The following is a 19,594-nucleotide window of genomic DNA, read 5'->3' on the forward strand; positions in this document are numbered from 1 at the left end:
CGGCTGGCTGCAGATGGGGCCGCAGCAGGGCTGGTGCAACTGTGATCGAAAAGCGGGGATTCTTGGCCTCCAGGATGTGACATCATATATGGAAACAAATGTTTGTATCTCTTCTTAATCCCTCCCTATTCCTGGGACACAGTCCAAGGGTGGACTGGTAAAGATTAACCTAACAGTCTGAAGTTGGCTCAATCGCTGTTCCTTCTAACTTGTTAACAAGGCAAAATTTCACATACTAAGTGCTAACTTTCCCGGAGAAGGCTAGAAAACTAGAGAATTAGCTCGATTTCACACTATAAATGCTGAGGACTGTCAGCGGAGCGCATTACAATTTAAACTGAACCGTAGGAGCAGACAGAAGTTTGCCTCACAGTTTGCCTAATCTCTGTTATGTGTAGGGTACAGGGAGTGCACAGAATGAGATCTCCCTGAAGGTGCTGCTTAGAAGTCTCAGCTTGGCGGGATGAGGGCAGGGGCGGGGGCAGTTAAGGGAGATGCAGGGAATACCCTGCTGGAGGCTTATTCCTTCAGGAGGTGTGGCAGTGGTAGCTAGATTAAGGGAGAAATCACGCAGCCACATTGTTTTTCTGATCAACAACCCAGCTTCCACTTTGGAGTGACTGAACAGAGAAGGAAAAGTGGGAGAACTATAACCAGAAATGAACTAGATGGAGAGCTATAACCAGGGAGCCAGCCTTGCCACTGCTGGGTCAACTACACACATACACCCCAAAGGAAAAGGCCCAAGAGCCACAAAGATTCACCCTCACTCACCTTTCTTTGCCCTCCCTTAGAGACAATTTTATGGTGTTATAATGACAATGTATGTATCCTTTTCTTAGTACTTATCCCCATGTAATTATTTAAAGTACCCTTCCACGTCACTACACTGTCCTAAAGCAGTGATTCTGAGAAAGGTCAGGGCCTCTAACCACTGGATGGACAGTGTGGCCAAGCCAGTGAGATCATAACATCTGGTAAGATTAGCGTCCTTTAAACTCTTCTCTCTGGTGTTACCAAAGTCGTTCATTAGGAAATTAATTCAAAAGCACCACCCCTCACAAATGAATGATAGGGGACGTGGAGTAGGTGTGATAACAGGCTGAGGCACGCATGGTAACTGATCAGGAATGAGCTCTCTTCTAAGGCAGGAGCTACAGCAAGTCACTGTTGGGTTTCTCCTCTCCTTCCCTCTGGTGTTCCCCAGTGTGATGCCAACAGCATCACCCCATGTATAATTTAGGTATACACCCAGGCACCTGCCCTCAATTGCACAAGCCCAAGTCACTTTTTGTACCTACATAGTTGAGTGGACACTAAAAGTAAACAATGATATGGATGGGAACAGCAAAGAAACCCAAACAGAAAAAGCACATCCCTTTTCAATCATATTCTTGTCACTGATTACTTCCTTGCACTATAGCTTAGTTACACAAGATCCTCATAATGGTCATTATCAAGGTAATAGAAAACCCAAGGCTCAGATTCCCCACAATGAAATTTGCTACTGGCCCCACCAAATGGCCCTCCTTAAATACTGAAGGTAATCATTGGATACTTTTTCTGATTACTTCCTCCCACAGACTCTGCGTTTTCCCTACTTGTTGAATTACTATGGCTCATCTCATTGTAATGACATCCCCCTAAAGCCCAAAATGTTCTGCCAACTCTTCCAACTCTAGTAGCCCCAGAAGGCAGGAGCAGACTGATGGTAGGCCAAAACTGGGCATGATAAAGAGCAAATACTACAGGGAGTTCCCTGGTAGGCTAGGGGTTGGGATTCCTGGCTTTCACTGCTGTGGCCCGGGTTCAATCCCTGGTCAGGGAACTGAGATCCTGCAAACTGTGAGGCATGCCGCCCCCCCCCCCCAAATATATACTACCGTTTGCTACCCGGGGGATAGAAGAGGGTAATCAAACACGGTCCTTAAGCATGAAACTTAAATGGAGCTGGGAAAACAATAATGATTTACTTATGGAAGACCAGAAGAGTATCATTAAAGACATGACCAGGAGACCAGAGAAAAGTCTGCTACCCTAGGGACAATGGAGCTGAGAACATGAGGGAGCTCAAGAGGAATGAGATAAAGGGTTCAGGCTATGAGGGGATGACTTCTCAGGAGAAGCAAGATCCTGAAAGAAATGCATGATTTGGACAGGTGAAGACTTGGCCATTTCAGATGAGGGGAGCAGCATGAAGAGAGGCACAGAGGAAGGAAGCAGCACTGCACATGGAGAAGACGGGGGAGACCCTGGCATGGCTGGGGCAGGGCTCGCATGTTGGGGAGGTGGAGGGGAGAGGACTGAAGTGGGGCAGTGGGGCTTAACGAGGGACGGCCCTGTAACTTGGGCAGGTTTCTTCCTAGTATGCAGTTTCTGATGCTGAATGAAACTTGCGCTCCATTTGAAAGATTTCCCGCACACCTTACACTCGTAAGGTTTCTCCCCAGTGTGAACTCGCTGGTGCTGAACCAGGGTGATTTTCTGATTGAACGCCTTCCGACACTCCTGGCATTCATAAGGTTTCTCCCCGGTGTGGATTCTCTGATGTATTATAAAGCGTGAGCTACAACTGAAAGTTTTCCTTCATGACACTTACAGAGTTTTTCCCCAGTGTGGAACCTCTGGTGTTGGAGAAATACCGAACTCTGGCGGAAAGCCTTGCCGCACTCTTTACATTCGTAAGGTTTCTCCCCAGTGTGGATTCTCTGATGCTGAATCAGGACTGAATTCGAGCTGAAGCTTTTCCCACACTCCTTACATTCGTATGGCTTCTCCCCAGTGTGGATTCGCTCATGGATGACGCAGTCATAGCTACACTGAAAGGCCTTCCCACATTCCTTACATTTAAAGGGTTTCTCCCCAGTGTGGATTCGATGATGCCGGATAAATTTTGAGTTGTAGCTGAACGTTTTTCCACAGTCCCTACATTCATAGGGTTTCTCTCCCCCATGGAGTTTCTGATGCTGAAGGAGGTGGGAGTTTTGACTGAAGGCTTGTCCACATTCCTGGCACGGGTACGGTTTCTCCCCAGTGTGGATTTTCTGGTGCCATGACAGTTTTGAGTTATATCTGAAGGCTTTCCCAGATTCTTTGCATTTGTAGGGCTTCTCATTCGTGTGAATTCTCTGATGCTGGTGAAGGTCTGAACGTTGGTTGAAATATCTGCCACACTCACCACATTTATAAAATACCTGTTCTCTAGGGAGGCCCTGCTTTGCAATGAGATGTGTGTGGACACCACATCTTCCTTCCAGTTGTCTGGCTATCTCTTCTCTTTCAACAGTGGAAGATGTATGATCCTGGACTGGCAGATCTGTGAAATCGCCATTCTTTGAGTTTGTTTTCTTCCCCATGTCATACAGCTTCAGCTTCTCTAAGCTGTTCTCAAAGTGAGGGTGCTGGGGAACATCCACCAGCAGTACCTCCATTATTGGTCTGTGTGACTCTGGTCCTTGAGAAATGCTCAGCTCTGGAGTTTGCCCTCCATTCTCAGTCTTGGTTTTACAACCTAGCATGATAAAAAGAAAACATAATATAACTGAATCACATTGCTGTACACCTGAAACTAACACAACATTGTTAATCAACTATACTCCAATATAAAGTAAAAATTAAAATAAATAAATACACACACACACACACAAAGTGAAGGGATGGAAAAAGATATTCCATGCAAATGGAAACAAAAAGAAAGCTGAAGTAGCAATACTCATACCAGCTGGAGTAGCAATACTCATACCAGAGAGAATATAGTTTAAAACAAAGACTGACAAAAAAACAAAGAAGGGCATTACATAAAGATAAAGGTATCAAAGAAAAAACAAAAGAAAAGAAAAAAGAAAACATAACAGTCACTTATTTATGCTAGAAGGAGAAAGGGATTAAGCAGTACTAGCTTGCCCGGGACATATATACTTTTTGGAGGGAGACATAGTCTCCTGATGGTGCCCTGAAGGAACAGTTAAAAATACTGGAGGTGGGGCTTCCCTGGTGGCGCAGTGGTTGAGAGTCCGCCTGCCGATGCAGGGGACACGGGTTCGTGTCCCGGTCCGGGAAGATCCCACATGCCGCGGAGTGGCTAGGCCCGTGAGCCATGGCCACTGAGCCTGCGCGTCTGGAGCCTGTGCTCCGCAACGGGAGAGGCTACAACAGTGAGATGCCCACGTACCGGAAAAAAAAAAAATACTGGAGGTGGAGAAGTAAAGCAATGCCATTAAGACAACAAAACCAGTGCAGACAGCAGAAACTGTTAATGGAGACGAATGGAAGAAGAAAAATGGGAATGGGGTGGAGAAATTGCTGGAATGGAAAGGAATTAAGAAAAGTAGAGGGAGGGAATTCCCTGGTGGTTCAGTAGTTAGAACTCAGCGCTTTCACTGCTGTGGGCCTGGGTTCAATCCCTGGTTGGGGAATTAAGATCCTGCAAGCCACACAGAGCAGCCAAAAAAAAAAGGGAAAGCAGAGGGAGCTGAGGTAGAGGAAGGAGATCTCTGAATTACAGCAAAGAGAGCTGGGTAAGCAGCTCTCATGCCACACAGCATCCAGAGGGCTGGGAGATGCTGTCCACAACAGTGGATCTCAAGGCCCTGTCAAGGCAAGAAAGTCCAAATGCTTTAGAGTATTCTGTAATCTTTAAGGAGATGTGCTCTATAGCAAGTCTGACTGGGGCAAAAACGGTTTGTAACACTGCCGGTTGTGAGGGGTTCATAAAAGGACCGCAATTTCAAAACCTATGTGCTGTCCTCTGGGAGAGAGACTTACCCATGAAAGGAAAAAAGACATGGCTAGTCAAGACCCTTCTAGGACTGGAGAAGGCAACTGGCGGGCAAGGGGGACCCACACTCTCACTGGTGGCACTACAACAGGGAAGCCGTTTTTGCCTTTTCAGGCACCAAAAGTGAAACTTCTAGCTTAGTGTTTCTTGAGTTATTTTGATCATGACTCACTCAGTACACACATGCTTCCACACAAAAACGTATACACTCGTAGAAAACTGAAACACAAACAAAAGTTTCGCAGAATGATACCCTTAAGAGTAATGAACGTATGACAGATTTTATACAAGCTTGGTCTATTTTATTTAAGCCTAGCACAGTCTAGTCTAATTTTTAAATGCTGAGCACAACTCATTGAGGAGTTGCAACCCAGAATTTTAAAAACACAGTTCAAGATTCTCAAGAACAGTGGTCCTCAAAGTGTGGTTCCAGGACCATCATTATCTGGGAGCTTGTTATAAATTCAGATTCTCAGGCCCTACCCCAATCTGCCAAATTAGGCTCTCTGGAGGTGGTGTCCAGCAGTCTGTGTTTTAACAAGCCCTGCAAGTGATTCTGATGCACACTAGGGTTTGAAACCCACTGATCTAGAAACTAAAAGAGGCAGTTGGAGGCTGTTTTTTCATGGTTTTAGGCTGTACTGTCTGATTAGGTGGTCACTAGCCACATGTGGCTACCTAAATTTGAATTAATTAAAATGGAACGAAATTAAAAATTCAGTTCCTCAGCTGCATTAGCCATATTTCAGGTGCTCATGTGGCTAATGGCTACCATATTGGAGAGTGCAGATATGTAACACTTGCATCACTGTAGAAAGCTTTACTGGACAATGCTGGTTTAAAGCTGCTGGCAGGCTAACTAAATAATGTGTAGCTGTGGTAAAGGGAGACACTGACAATTGCAGGTGGGTCCCTGGGAAAGGGTTTCATCAAGGTGACCTGAAGTGCTGGAGTCAACCTAAAGGTACTGATGAAAACAGAGTGTGGGTGAGTAATAAAGGGGCATTTGGTTTACAGAGGTTCTGAATAGCATTAGCGATTGAGAGAGTATAAGAACAGGGCCAATTGAATGAGAAAGGCTATACACCAAATCTCTGGATGGTTCTTTACATTTACTTCAATTCAATATCTTTCAAGAAAGGAAACCACTCATTCCCAATCATGCTTTCTGCAAACCAACCAATACTTCAAATTAATAGAATGAAAGAAGAGAATTGTATGATCATCTCAATAGATATAGAAAAAGCATTTCACAAAATTCAACATCCATACACGATAAAAACTCTTAACAAATTAGGCACAGAAAGAACATATCTCAACATAATAAATGCCATAAATGACATGCCCACAGCTAACATCATATTCAAGGGTGAAACGTTGAAAGCTTTTCCTCTAAGATCAGGAATAAGACAAGGGTGCCCACTCTCACCACTCCTATTCAATACAATACTGGAAATCCTAGCTAGAGAAAACAGGCAAGAAGAAGAAATAAAAGGTACCAGAAATGGAAAGGAAGAAACAAAATTGTCTCTATTTGCAGATAACATGATTTTATATATAGAAAATTCTAAAGCCTCAACAAAAAATTGTTAGATCTAATCAATGAATTCAGTAAAGTTGCAGGATATAAAATTAACATACAAAAATCTGAATAATTTCTATACACTAACAATTAGTTTTCTGAGAAATAACGGAATTGATTCCATTTACAACAGCATCAAAAACAATAAAATACTTAGGAACAAATTTAACCAAGGGAGTGAAAGATATCTACTCGGAAAACTACAAGATATTGAGGGAAAAAAAAATCAAAGAAGACACAAATAAATGGAAAGATATCCTGTGTTCATGAACTGGAAGAACTAATATTGTTAAAATGTCACTACTACCAAAAGTCATCTATAGACTCAATGCAATCCCTATCAAGATGCCAATAGCATTTTTTACAGAAGTAGAAAAAACACTCCCCAAAATAAACAGGCTTTCTTCCAAAAGCTAATTTATAACTTAGTGTTCAGGAATTCATAAACATTCCGTTCTCCTGTACAGTTTCACACACACCCATATAAAATATTCCTACAGAAACAAGTTCTTACTATATTCTGTTTATATTCTTACGTTGACCAATAGAAACCTATTTTCACTACAAAAGGTTTGAAATCCTTTAGTTTTACAAAGAAAAATGACAGAAAATGAAATGTTTGGACTCGTCTTTTCCAGTTTGGGTCTGAAGCTCCAGCAAGGGAACCTTTTTCATGTTAAATCATTAAAAGACCGAAGGAGGCAAAGCTGAAGAGGAACATGGTAGGTTCTCCTGCTTACCTGTGCAGACACCTGTCACCTCTCTCCTGATGGGTGTCCAGGGATCCAGGCCCCCTGGTGCTTCCCCTCGCTCCAGCTGGAATATCAGATCTGGTTTGGGGAACGGAAATGTTGCTGAAGGAGAAAGAAAAGGAACAGGAAGCTGAGGAGAGTCTTCTCTGACCCCTTTCAGCCCACCCTCTGCTTTGCCAGGTGGAAAAAGAAGTGATGTCCTAGGAGATGAAGTGAGGCAAGTATGGAGAGATTCTGGGGTGTAAGGAGGGCTCAAACTGTTTTGCTCAGGAGGAAGTTTATTCTGGCTCTGAGAACAAAGGAAGTTCCCACTGTCATTGGAAGTGTGTATGGGGGAGCCCCAGGAGACTCTCACACAGAGGAGATGGGGTCAGAGTCTCCTCCAGGGAACTGAAAGAGTGAAGGAACAAACATGGAACCTTCTCAGTGCTCTGTGCCCAGAGCAAAGCCCCTCCCAGGAGAGTTCCCACAGGGAAAGAGGGGAAGTCTTTTTTTGGCCACACCTTGCAGCTTGTGGGAATCTTAGTTTCCTGACCAGGGGCTGAACCCGTGCCCTCAGCAGTAAAAGCGTGGAGTCCTAACCACTGGACCGCCAGGGAATTCCCGAGAAGTCTCGTTTAAAACCAAAGTGGCGACTTCCCTGGTGGTCCAGTAGCTAGGACTCCACGCTCCCAATGCAGGGGGCCCGGGTTCGGTCCCTGCTCAGGGAACTAGATCCCACATGCTGCAACTAAGAGTTCACATGTCACAACTAAAGATTTCACATGCAACTAAAGATCACGCATGCTGCAACTAAAGATACTGCATGCCACAACTGAAGATCTCGCATGCCGCAACTAAGACCTGGCACAGACAAATAAATAATAATTAAAAAAAAAAAAAAAAAACCAAAGTAAACCCAGATCTTTCTCCAGCAGCTACTCCTACAACTGGGGATTGGGGAGCTCAGCTCATGGAGCATCAATCCTGGTAGTATTAGAGATCCCAGATCCATTAAGGAGGAAACCAGGAGCCCACATGGCAAAAGCTGAGTTTTAGGAAGGAAGGAGGACTCACCCAAGGAAGTTACATTTGCATAATTCTCCAGCATCACCTCCCTATACAGGGTCCTCTGCACAGAGTCCAGGCTGGCCCATTGGTTCTGGGTGAAGTACACGGCCATGTCCTCAAAGCTCACTGATTCCTGAAACAACAGGTTCCTGCTCAAGCCCTGGATGGGACAGAGGGAGCGGCCTGAACTCCAGGGAAGGGAGGAATCTCCTGGAGTCCATGGCTCTGAGCCCTAGGGAGGGTGTGTACTGGAAAGAAGAGCCACACAGCACCCCAGTAAGGCACAGCCCTCAGCCAGCATCCCCATTTTCAATGTGCTTGCCTCTGGGGTCCCACTACTGTCATCCCAAGCACACAGTGCAGCACCTACTGTTGTCTGCCTGGTGATCACAGCAACCCTGTGTCTGGTTCCATGGGCTGGGTCCATCTTTCTGGCATGTTTTCTAAAATGACCACAGCAGGTATCTTTTGCCCAGGCTCCACCCATTCTGAAGCCCCCATCGGGGCCTCCCACTCAGTTCCTCTCTGGACGGCCCCCTCCATATTTTTTAGTATAGACAGAGGGGCGATTCTTCCTCTTCCCAACATCTTGCCTTATTAGGAAGCTGTTTGTCCTATGAAGGCAATGTCACCTTCTCCTTTCCTAACACATCTGACTCCAGGGACAGAAAGGCAGTCTCCATTCTTCAACGTGGACCTGTCCCTGATCACCTAAGCTCTGTCCGACCTGCCAACACTGTCCTCTTCACCAGGTGTGTCTCTTCCTGCCTCTCACTGGGGACGTTTCCACCTTCCCAAGGGAGAAGGAAAGTCATAGCTCGTTTAGGCCATTGTGCCTTGTCCCGTGCCAGTTACTTTCACATCAATTAGCTCAATCCTTAGAACACATCTGTGAAGTCAGAATTATTATTCCCATTTCTAGATGATGGGGATCAGTGATAGTAAGCACTTTCAAATAGACAAAAGTGAGACCTCTTTATCTGAGTATTTATTACAAGGCTGAATAAGGAAGCAAAAATTTCAAAATGAACTGACCACTTATATAAATTAGTCCTACTATAATATCTCTCCCTGAATCACACTGTCCCCTATCCCAGTCTGTCATGACAACAACTGTCTCTTTGTTCTTAGTCCCTTATGGGTGGAAGAAATAACCAAAGAAGTATCGGAGCCATCTGATACTTTACAAGCCATCATTGTAAAGATTGGTTCAGACAAGAACCATCGCTGGATGCTAAATCTAGGCGGAAATTTTGATGAGAAGCAGGATATGTGCATGCTCTTAAATGTTTCCCAACGGATTTATCAGTTGCAAGGGGAAAATAATAACTGTACAGTGAAGAAATCAGATAACACCTTGACCAGGAAATCTCAACATGGCTAGTGTGACTGATGAACTGGATTTCTCATTTTAATTTAAATAGGCACCTGTAGCTAGTGGCTCCCTTACTGAACAGTGGAGAGAACAGACACTTTGCTGATCCTGAATGTAATATTCTGTCTTTACTTCCTTGAGAGTCAACAGCTGAGACCATGGTCCTGACCTTCTTCCTTCACATTATGGCTTCCACCCTCCTCTCCTCTCTAATTATTGACGCATCCTTCGTTCTTTGTTCTCTGCAACATTCAGCTTCTCAACATCCAGCTCCATCTCTCATCACTCTGCTTTGGTCCTTTGCTAGTACTTCCTCCTTCTCCATTATTAATCAACAGCGTTGCAGATTCCTCTCTGTGGGAAGCAGATAACAGAGCAGCACAGCATAACGGCTAACAGCACAGACTTTAGAGCTGTGGTTCTCAATGGGGGGCGGGGTGGGGGTGATACTGTGCTCAACAGGGAATATGTGGCAATGCCTGGAGATGGTTTTAGTTGTCACAACTGTCGGCTACTGGCACCTAGTGGGTAGAGGCCAGGGACGGATGTTACTGTGGGGGACACAGGAGGGTCCCCCACAGCAAAGGGTTACCTGGCCCAAAATGTCAACAGTGCTGAGGTTGACAAACCCTGCTCTAGAGCCAGACTCCCTAGGTTCAAATCCCATCCCTATAGCCATTAGCTGTATGAACTTGGATGAGACACTTAACTTTTTGTGCCTCAGTTTCTTCATTTGGAAAACTGGGATAATAGCAGTACCTAGCTTATGGGGCTCTTGTAAGGATGGAATGAATTAATATGTGTAAAGCAAACATCACCTGGCACATGATGTTATATAAATCTCAGCACTTATTACAACCACAGATGAGATTAGGGGAACTTCCTAAAAGATTCCAAATAACAAATGTTTCTCATAGAGACTGGAGCAAAGGCTGACAGTTATATCTATCTATATATCTATCTATCTATCTCACCTCTGAGAGGTCCTAAAAGAGAGCAACTCAACTGAGAGGTTTGAGTTTTTAGCATCTCTTCTAGCTGGAATGCACATGACAGCTGGAAATCAAGCGGCCACCTTGGATCATGAAGTAACCTTTGGCATGAGAGCCAGTGCTAGGACAGTGGAGCAGAAAGACGGAAAGAACATGGAGGACTTCCCTGGTGGCACAGTGGTTAAGAATCTGCCTGCCAATGCAGGGGACACAGGTTCGAGCCCTGGTCTGGGAAGATCCCACCTGCTGCCGAGCAACTAAGCCCGTGACCCACAACTACTGAGCCTGCGAGCCAGAACTACTGAGCCTACATGCCACAACTACTGAAGCCTGCGTGCCTAGAGCCCGTGCTCTGCAACAAGAGAAGCCACCGCAATGAGAAGCCCGCGCACCACAACGAAGAATAGTCCCCACTCACTGCAACTAGAGAAAGCCCGCACGCAGCAAGGAGGAACCAGCACAACCGAAAATAAATAATTAATTTTTAAAACGAAAGTAATTTATTAAAAAAAATAAAGGACCTGGATGTGTGATGACAGTGGAGCTGCCACACTAGCCCTAGGCTGCCTCTCCCAGACTTCTTTGCTGTGAGAGAGAAGCTTCTATCTTGTTTAAGCGACTATCGCTTGGGGTTCTCTTAGTGGAACATAATCCCCCATGACTACTATAGTCCAGACAAAGCACTTGGAGAGAACAGACTGTGCCCAAAGATGTTTAAACATTTCCTGACACAGAACTAATGTTGGCTTAAGTGCTGAAACAGAAGTGGATGGTCCAGTGTCCAGAAAAATGAACCAAGTACACATTGCTCTTAAATTTCTGGGATGGACCTTTCTCATTATATGATACATCCATTACATGATATACCCAGCTTTCTCATTACATGATGTAGGACTCTGGAGAAAAATTTACTGAAATTATCCTGTACCACTAAGAAAACTCTGGAGGGAAAACTTCCTCCAATGCTGCATGAATTTGTGCCAACAATGGATACAGCCTCTTACGCAGGTTAAGCTGCAGTCTTTGCAATGGGCTAGAGGCACTGGCTTCAGCTCCAAACTCAGCATTCCTCCAAGAATTCACCTCCTTCATCGATCCACACCCTCCAATGCTCCCTGTTTGGACTTCATTGTACCCTGACTCCGTGGTCTGCAGAGTAAACTCTTATGGGCGTGCCTGTTTAATCCTAGGAGGCAGCCTTCCTCTGTGTATTGTCACGCAGACTGGCACTCCCCAAATTTTAACTTGCCCATTAATTCCCCAGATTGTACAAATGTATCTTCTGATTCTGGAGATCTGAGGTTCTGCCTTTCTAATGAGCCCCCCAGTGAGATCAAAGCTGCTCATCTGTGCACCGTACTTGCAGTTTGCATGGACATAGATTCTCAGTTTCTAGGAGAATTTCTTGGCCGGTGCTCCCCTCTTTCCCAACCTGATCCTCCCAAGTTTATCCTACTCTCCCTCATCAACTCCCCTAACACACTCCTTTGCCATACTCTTTGATGGATGCAAAGCTAAGCACAGGACTGTCCAAGGCAGGCTATGGGTCCTGCAAAGCCCTTTCATATCTGTTTTGAATATGCAAAGCTGGAAGAAAGCTCAGCTCACCTGGGACCATTTCTGGAGCATGGCTGATGACCCCTGGCTTCGTGCAGTGCCCTCTCTGTTTGGAAAAGCAACAACCTGCAGAGCTAAGAGGAGAAAGAACCACAATGAGACTGACCCTGTGTTGTTTCCCACACTTGCCACCTCTTCCTCCCTCAGTCTCCTCGCCACTATCCTTGGAAACATACTCTTAGGACACTGTGGATGGCCTCACTGCACCCTTGCTAGGGATTCATTGTGTGCTGCAACTGCTCCTTTGTACACTCTACAAATTTGCCTGGTGAGGATGTAAATTCCTAGAAAGAATCTCTGAAGCAAGAGTCAAGGACTGCAGTGTATTCATGGTTTTTAAGAAAATCCCTGACCCACTGTGAATGCATTACTAAGTAGTCTGCACTGAATGCTTCTACTGAGCATGAATGGCAGACTCTAAACAAGCTTCTGGAGAGAAAGTAGGGTAAAAGGGGTCCGTGGACCTCTGCACCGGCTGCGGAAAAAAATGCAAGGGGTGTTCTGACCCCGGGAGGAAAAGCTAAGACGCTCAACGTCCCAGTGGGCGATGCGGACCAGAGACCACATCCACATCTGGACACTCCACCCTGGGAAGCAGGCGACCCCAAACGTCACCTGACCCCACCTTGAGTACCGCGAATCAGAGGAGATCCGGCCGGCTCTTCGAGGCAGGAAGGTCTATCGCGCCTCTCCAGCAGAAGGCTGGGACCAGGCTCGTGGCGCCCCGAGGGCCCCTCCGCAGCGAGTGCCAGGCCCTGACGCCCGAGCTCCGGATGCGGAGGGCTGGGCCACTGGGGAGCAGGGTCACGTAATCCCCAGCCGCTCGCTGAGTGCCGGCAGCCCAGCCGAACAGAGCCAAGGCGGAAGCGCTCCCGGCCGGCGCCCTGGGCGCCTCTCTAGGAAGCCGGGAGGCTGGCCCTTCTCCATGGTTCCCCCAAGCCAGACCTCAGCCGCTGCTCCCGCACCGGCTTTTCCCTATGGCTGCTCACCCCAAGTTGACGATCACTTCCTCAAGGACAGTTACCACTTGTGATGACATTATATTTCTTGTGATGCTTCCAGTTCTGGCACTAAGATTTGCTAGCAGCAACTTAACCTAATGAATGTAAAGCCCCATTCTCCCACTTTAGTGGCTGATGGCCTGGACTGTGACCTAAAGTCATGAAGTCAGGGGTCTGACTATCCAGGTTCAAATCCTGTCTCCACCATTTATTCACTGTATGGCCTTGTGCGAATTACTAACCTTTTCCTCAGTTTTTCAGTTGAGAATGGTAATAGTTTCAAACTCATAAATTCAATGGATTAACTGAGTCAATTCATGCAAAGCATAACAACTTCTGGTTCTAAACTATCACACAGATACAGGCTGTAATGCTGTGATTTAAGAAATACATATTTGGGGAATTCCCTGGTGGTCCAGTGGTTACGACTCCTCGCTTCCACTGCAGGGGGCGCAGGTTCATCCCTCATTGGGGAACTAAGATACCACATGCCACGCGGCCGAAAGATTTAAAAATTAAACAAATTAAATTAAAAAAAAAGAAATGTTTGGTCTTCACTTCTTTCTGACACAAGAAGTTTCTAAAATCCTTGGAGTCTCCGGAGTAGTGAGACTGCCTTTGTGTTTCCTGGTAAGTCAGCAGCTGGGGGCTCCTAACTTTGGGGGTGACAGTTAGGGGGTCCTCGTCACCAGAGGAATCCACCAGGGGATTGGGACCACATGGCTTGAACGCTAACCCCCACCGCCTGGAGCAGAGAGGGGCTGGAGATCTAGCTAATCACCAATGGCCAATATTTTAATAAACGTGCCTACCTAATGAACCTCCATAAAAACTCTCAAGGGATGAGGGGCTCAGAGAGCTTCCAGGATGAATACATGAAGGTGCTGGCAGGGCGGTAAGCTAGTGAGAGCAGGGAAGCTGTATGCCCCTTCCCCCCACACCTTGACCCATGCACTTCCACTTGGCTGTTCCCTAGTTTTATCTTTTGTGACAAACTGGTAACGTATTTCCCAGTTCTGCAATGAGCCTTAGCTCTAATAAACTGTTAAACCTAAGGAAGGAGTCATGGGAACTCCAATTTTCAGCTGCACAGTGAGAAGTACAGGAGGCCTGGGACTTGCAATTGAGGCCTGGGACTTGCAATTGACGTCTGAAGTCGGGGCAGACCCCTTAACCTGAGGCTCACCTGGGTAGTTAAGAGTCAGAATTTAACTGAAGTGTGGAGAATTACAAAAATGGTGTGGGGTAAAAAGCAAAACAAAAAAACCCATACACTCGCTATCAGATGTGCTGTAAAAACTCATAAGCACACAATAAAAATACTTTGACAAGCAAGCATTCAAAAGTCTATTACTCATGAATGCTACCTGGAATACTAGAGAATGCAGTTCATGAAACTTAAAAAAAAAAAAAAAATCCAAGAAGAAAAGGTGGGACAGAAGCACTAGTGGTAAACCAAGAAACTAGTAGAAGACATCACTTATTTACATTAACATCGACTACCAAATGGCATCACCATTGCCACTTTATTTTGGACTCTTGTCAAGGTAAGGAATACGGCCAAGCTTGACACCATCTGACCTTCCCACTCTTGTTGCCTGGTTTCATTCAGTTCAACAGCACATGATCTGAATCTCAGGTATCACTCCATTTAAAAACACCCTATGGCTTCTTACACCCCACCTGCCCAACACAGACCCAACAACTGGCTTCCGGGTCCAGTGGTCTCTGGCCAGTCCTCTATGTTCCTGAGGTTCATACCACCCTTCCCCTTACACCATCTTTCTTTTGGGTGGAAGCTGAAGATTCCACTTTAGACAACCCCCTCAGACAAGGACAGGTAACCCAAAATTGCCTGTATTTCCTCTATCACAGAAACTATTACACTGTTTCACCTGCCTATTAATACCACCAAGCAAAAAGGAGCTGTCCTCCTTGTCCCAGTGAGGCTCAGAAGCCAGCTTTTGATTAGAAATGATTGGGAACCAGAATCTTTAAGGAACCAATGTATAATGTATTTGTTTTCCTAGTTTATTTTTATAAGAAAATTTACTAAACTCGAGCATCAAAAGCAGCTGGGATTTTACTTATTTACGGGAAATATATTTGTACAAGGGAAAAAAAAACCAGTGGTCTAATTATCACGATTTCCCATGAGAACATTACTTATGACTTTGTGTGATGACTTTGAGTCTGGGCAGAGTGGGACTAAGGAACTGATTCTCCAATGACAACATTAACAACCCTACCATCAATCTGCCTCATAATCCCGGCCCCAGTAACAGACTTTAATCCATACATTAAACAGATTTGCCAGCATGTCAAAAAGAACCTTTATTCTGTTTATAACAGCCTCTTATGGTTTCTTGCCACATGCCTTTGGAGCAGGTGCTTTCTGGGCTGGAGCTTTCTGACACTTCTGAGCCTTTGGAGGAGGTGCTGCCTTCTGGCCTGCAGCTTTCTGGGCAGTAACCTTCTGGGCTGGAGCCTTCTTACCCGTAGCAGTCATCTTTTTTGCTGGAACCTTTGCAGCAGCTGCTGTAGCTGCCCCCTTAGCAGCAAGTGCTTTCTTGGGAGAAGCCTTCAGGAGAGCTGCCTTTTGAAGTTTCTTAACTTCAAGCTTGATTAGTCTGTTCCTCTGAAAAATTTCAATGGAAATGTTTATCATATATGCATACAAAACACATGTCCATCTTATATGTATGGAATATGTATGTATAGAAGACAACCCTTATGATGTCTAAGACTCCTATAAGTCAACTTTGGTCTATAAGCTTAGGCAAGCAGAATTAACCAGACAAACTAGTTTAGGGTTAGAATACAACAATCCTGAATTAATTAAAAACTTACCATTTTCCTTGCCTTCATGACTTTATAACGATCAAAATCTGTCATCTTGGCTTTCTGTTAAAAAAAAAAAAAATCTCTGTCATACCACCTTCTAATCTTCCCCAGAGAAGGTCCAAATTCAAATGACTCTGAATCATTACCTTTTCTCTGGCTTCAATCTTCTTGGCCCACCTTGTGGCTGCCCACTTTGCATTGATATCTGCCTTCTCCCAGGCTTTTCGGACATACTTCTGGCGGGCACTAGAAAGAGCCAATACCATAGATTAAGAAATCATCTTTGGGACATTCCTGGTGGCCCAGTGGCTAAGACTCCGTGCTCCCAATGCAGGGGGCCCAGGTTCGATTCCTGCTCAGGGAACTAGATCCCACACGCATGCTGCAGCTAACACCTAGTATAGCCAAAAAATAAAATAAATAAACAGATAGATATCATCTTTGAAACCACACAGATCCAAGGACAGCTTTTCGTCCTCTGAAAAAGCACAATTTATACCCCTCAAATTAAAAAAGCATAAGGAAAATGCCAAAAGAACCCTTCTCATTTTTTCTACTTCCAGTTCTAGTTGTCTCCATAGAAAACACACCACCTGGCACAATGTATCAATATCTTTTACTTGTTGGAACGGTGTTCACTAAGCCAGGATATCTTATAATCTCAAACAAAATTTTAATAAAAATATGCAAACCATTCCACTTTCTGGGTTTAAAAATCACCTGATCATGTATATAATACCACTCAAATAGTGGATGTGTAGAAAGCATTTTCCTTTTCATAAAGAATGATGTAAAGTAAATCGTTATGCCTTATGCTTTTATTTTGTACAATAACGCTTATAAAGATTTGTGTTCAAACACCATAAAATGGAATTATAATCATTTTGAAATTCCTTTCAAATATCAAAACCCAGTATGCTTAGAAAATAAACTAGCAATATGTCACAGCACATGTTCCATTGCAAACAACTGTCACTGCACAGCAACACACCATAGTGTTTAACTTCTATAACCTAAATCATGTCAAGAATCACAGAATGCCTTAATCCCTTACAAACAACTGGGAATAGAACCTCTTTGTGGCTGTCATAAGGAGATGATGTATATTAAATACTTAATAGCCGACACATACAAAAAGCTCAACTAATGATAGAGTTGCAAGAGACAATCGGTAGTTTTGTTCTGAAGCTAAAATGGACTAACACACGTTGGGGGAACCACATATACAGGGAGGCTTTTGTTGTGTAAAACCTGAAAGAAAGGGGAACAAGAGAAAAAGGATGGGAAATCTGGATAGAGAGAAAGCCAGAGAACTACCGGACCGCAGGGAATTTTAGAAGTAAATAATGCCTGTCCACTTCTATGATGTAAATTCCTCTTCTAAACTGCTCTCACTTTCACACTGTTTACTATGTTCTCAAGAGAAAAATCAACAAAATAGCAAAAACATTTCTAAATTAAACTAAGCAAGCTTTTGCTAGCATTAACAAAACTAGGGGAGGGGTGACGGTTGGTGGATAGTTACCTGTGTGGGAACTTAAGGATGAAGTCAGTGAGCTGCATGCATTTGAAAGGCATAGCCTGCCTCCTTACTTGAGTGCAAGGTCCATCCACCAAAGCCTAGAAGACGTAAAATCAAGGATCTCAGTGTAAAAAGGTAACAGCATTCAAAATGCAAATATTCTATATATTATTCCTTTCAGAATCATCAAATCCTTATATTTAAATGCTTTTCTTTAAAGGTTAAAAAGACTTAGCAACAGCAGCACAGCATAAAACCCAACTACATATAATTTAAAATCTTTAATCCTTGCATTCCCAACAAATAACTTTATGATTATTCACAGCCTTTGGTTAATCCCTCAGTTGTGGTGCTCTAATAGTGACAATAGCAAATAATGGCTTTCTGTGTGCCTGGCTTTGTTCTAAATTTGCTTTAAACATAATAACTGATTTAAACCTCACCTATGTTTTAGCCCATAATTAGTTAAAAACTCTGCCTAGCTGAAGGAGCATAAGTATTACTCAAACCCAGCAGTACCCACCAATTCAAGTCTGTACTCCTAACCCCTATCTGCGTTGGGTTTCCTAAAATAAAGCTACCACCTGTAGTACTCCTATCCTAAGACGGCTGTTGGGACTATTACCATTATCATCTACACTGCATACCATCCACTGCCATGTGAAGCTGTGACACTCTTCCTTTGCACTTACCCTGTTCTGATCAATAACATCTACAATCGCGACCAGCCTCCCGGCATGAGGCCCAAAGGAGACGTAAGCCACCCGGCCAACCTCCACGAAGCGCCTGAACACCTAAAATTGAGAGGTGGGGGAGAGAAAATGATTAAACATACTCCCTAGTTTGCAAGGCTTTGCAGCTTAAAGGCAGTGTGGCTAACAACAGAGAAAAAGAATGTTGAGGATAACACGCCCAGGTGCCATGGAACTTAAGATAGACGAAATCCGCAAAGGCGGCGGCAAAAGCCAAGTTCTCGCTGGCCTACGGGGCCTGCACGGCCGGATCACCAGCCCCATCCCGGCTTGGCCCCAGCGGCCGGGCCAAGCGACTGGGCACACCAGCGGTCCGACGCAGGCGGCCGAAGCGCGCACGCGTGGCCCAGGCAGCGCCAGGCCTACCGGGCCCCACACGCGCTCGTCGGGCGCGCATCTGGAAAGCTGCCAACCCCATGTCCTGCCCACCCGAGGACCCTCACCGCGCGCTACCTAAGACCCACTGGGCGCCATTCCGCGCCTCCACTCCCCAACCCAAGTAGAGATGGAACAGCATGGCAGGCCGACCCGGAGCCCACGACCGGGACACTCACCATATTGGCGGCGTTAGGCGGAAAGGAAGAAAGCCCACCCTACTGTGCGCATGTGTAGAAGGCCGCCCCGCCCCTGCGATGCACGAGACGCCGACGTGGGCACTGATTGGTTGGGACGTTCGCCCGTACGCGCACGCATGCTCACTGGGAAAACAAGCTGGAGCTCGCCGGAGCGTGCGGAGGCCGCGCTCCTTTTCGCGGACTGGAATTGCTGGATTGGCTTAGTTGATACCGCGGGTAATTGTCCCCAAGTGGTAATATTTTACCATTGCTTTATCTTTTAATCTTTTTTTTTTGAACCATTTGAGAGGAAATTGCAGACATGATGTTCCTTTATCTCTACACACTTAAATGTGATATTTCCTAAAAACAAGGACATTATTCTACATAATCAGTTCAGTGGTCGAACTCATTACATTAATAATAACATAGCGTTTGGAGGTTTTTTTTGGCTACGGCACAGCTTGCGGGATCTTATTCCACGACCAGTGATCGAACCCGGCCCGGCAGTGAAATCCCAGAATCCTCATCAGCCAGGGAATTCCTACATAGTCTATTATTTAATCTGTACTCCTTTTTCAAATATTATCAGTTGTTCCATTTATGTCATTTCCAGCAAATGAAAAAAAATCTTCCTGGTCTATGATCTCATGAAGCGTTACAATTTGTATTTGGTTATCACGTCTAGTCTTAAAATCTGTAGTAAATCTTTCCTTGTCTTTCATAGTACTGACATTTAAAAATACAGGCTAGTTGTTTTGTAGATGGTCTCTCAA

General features: G+C 45.0%; 2 protein-coding genes and 1 long non-coding RNA gene across 3 annotated transcripts in view; 1 reads left to right on the forward strand and 2 right to left on the reverse strand.

Annotated features, from left to right (window-relative positions):
* Window positions 1–1,958: 1,958 nt before the first annotated feature.
* ZNF619 (zinc finger protein 619) lies at window positions 1,959–12,893 on the reverse strand. Its single transcript, XM_060021393.1, is given in 6 exon segments — window positions 1,959–2,585; window positions 2,588–3,511; window positions 7,100–7,213; window positions 8,168–8,294; window positions 12,137–12,219; window positions 12,771–12,893. Coding segments are annotated over 5 exon segments (1,701 nt in total). The 5' UTR covers window positions 12,158–12,219; window positions 12,771–12,893; the 3' UTR covers window positions 1,959–2,070.
* A 2,569-nt stretch (window positions 12,894–15,462) lies between these two features.
* RPL14 (ribosomal protein L14) lies at window positions 15,463–18,872 on the reverse strand. Its single transcript, XM_060022302.1, has 6 exons — window positions 18,819–18,872; window positions 18,205–18,306; window positions 17,516–17,610; window positions 16,137–16,236; window positions 15,997–16,050; window positions 15,463–15,784 (listed from the first exon to the last, which is right to left on the reverse strand). The coding sequence occupies exons 1-6, from the start codon at window positions 18,819–18,821 to the stop codon at window positions 15,503–15,505; spliced, it is 636 nt and encodes a 211-aa protein (XP_059878285.1). The 5' UTR covers window positions 18,822–18,872; the 3' UTR covers window positions 15,463–15,502.
* A 102-nt stretch (window positions 18,873–18,974) lies between these two features.
* LOC132432215 (uncharacterized) overlaps window positions 18,975–19,594 on the forward strand; it is a 266,402-nt gene continuing 265,782 nt past the window's right edge. Inside the window, exon 1 of the long non-coding RNA XR_009520864.1 lies at window positions 18,975–19,055. This is a non-coding gene — a long non-coding RNA (uncharacterized lncRNA). The remainder of the gene's footprint in view (window positions 19,056–19,594) is intronic.

This window comes from Delphinus delphis, chromosome 10 (genome assembly GCF_949987515.2).
Source record: "Delphinus delphis chromosome 10, mDelDel1.2, whole genome shotgun sequence".
NCBI classification, from domain to species: Eukaryota; Metazoa; Chordata; class Mammalia; order Artiodactyla; family Delphinidae; genus Delphinus; species Delphinus delphis.

Coding starts and splice junctions, on each gene's coding strand:
- RPL14 (XM_060022302.1), bottom strand. Junction 16,051..16,136: donor AGATTGAAGCCAGAGAAAAG/GTAATGATTCAG, acceptor TTTTTTTAACAG/AAAGCCAAGATGACAGATTT. Junction 15,785..15,996: donor TCATGAAGGCAAGGAAAATG/GTAAGTTTTTAA, acceptor GAAATTTTTCAG/AGGAACAGACTAATCAAGCT.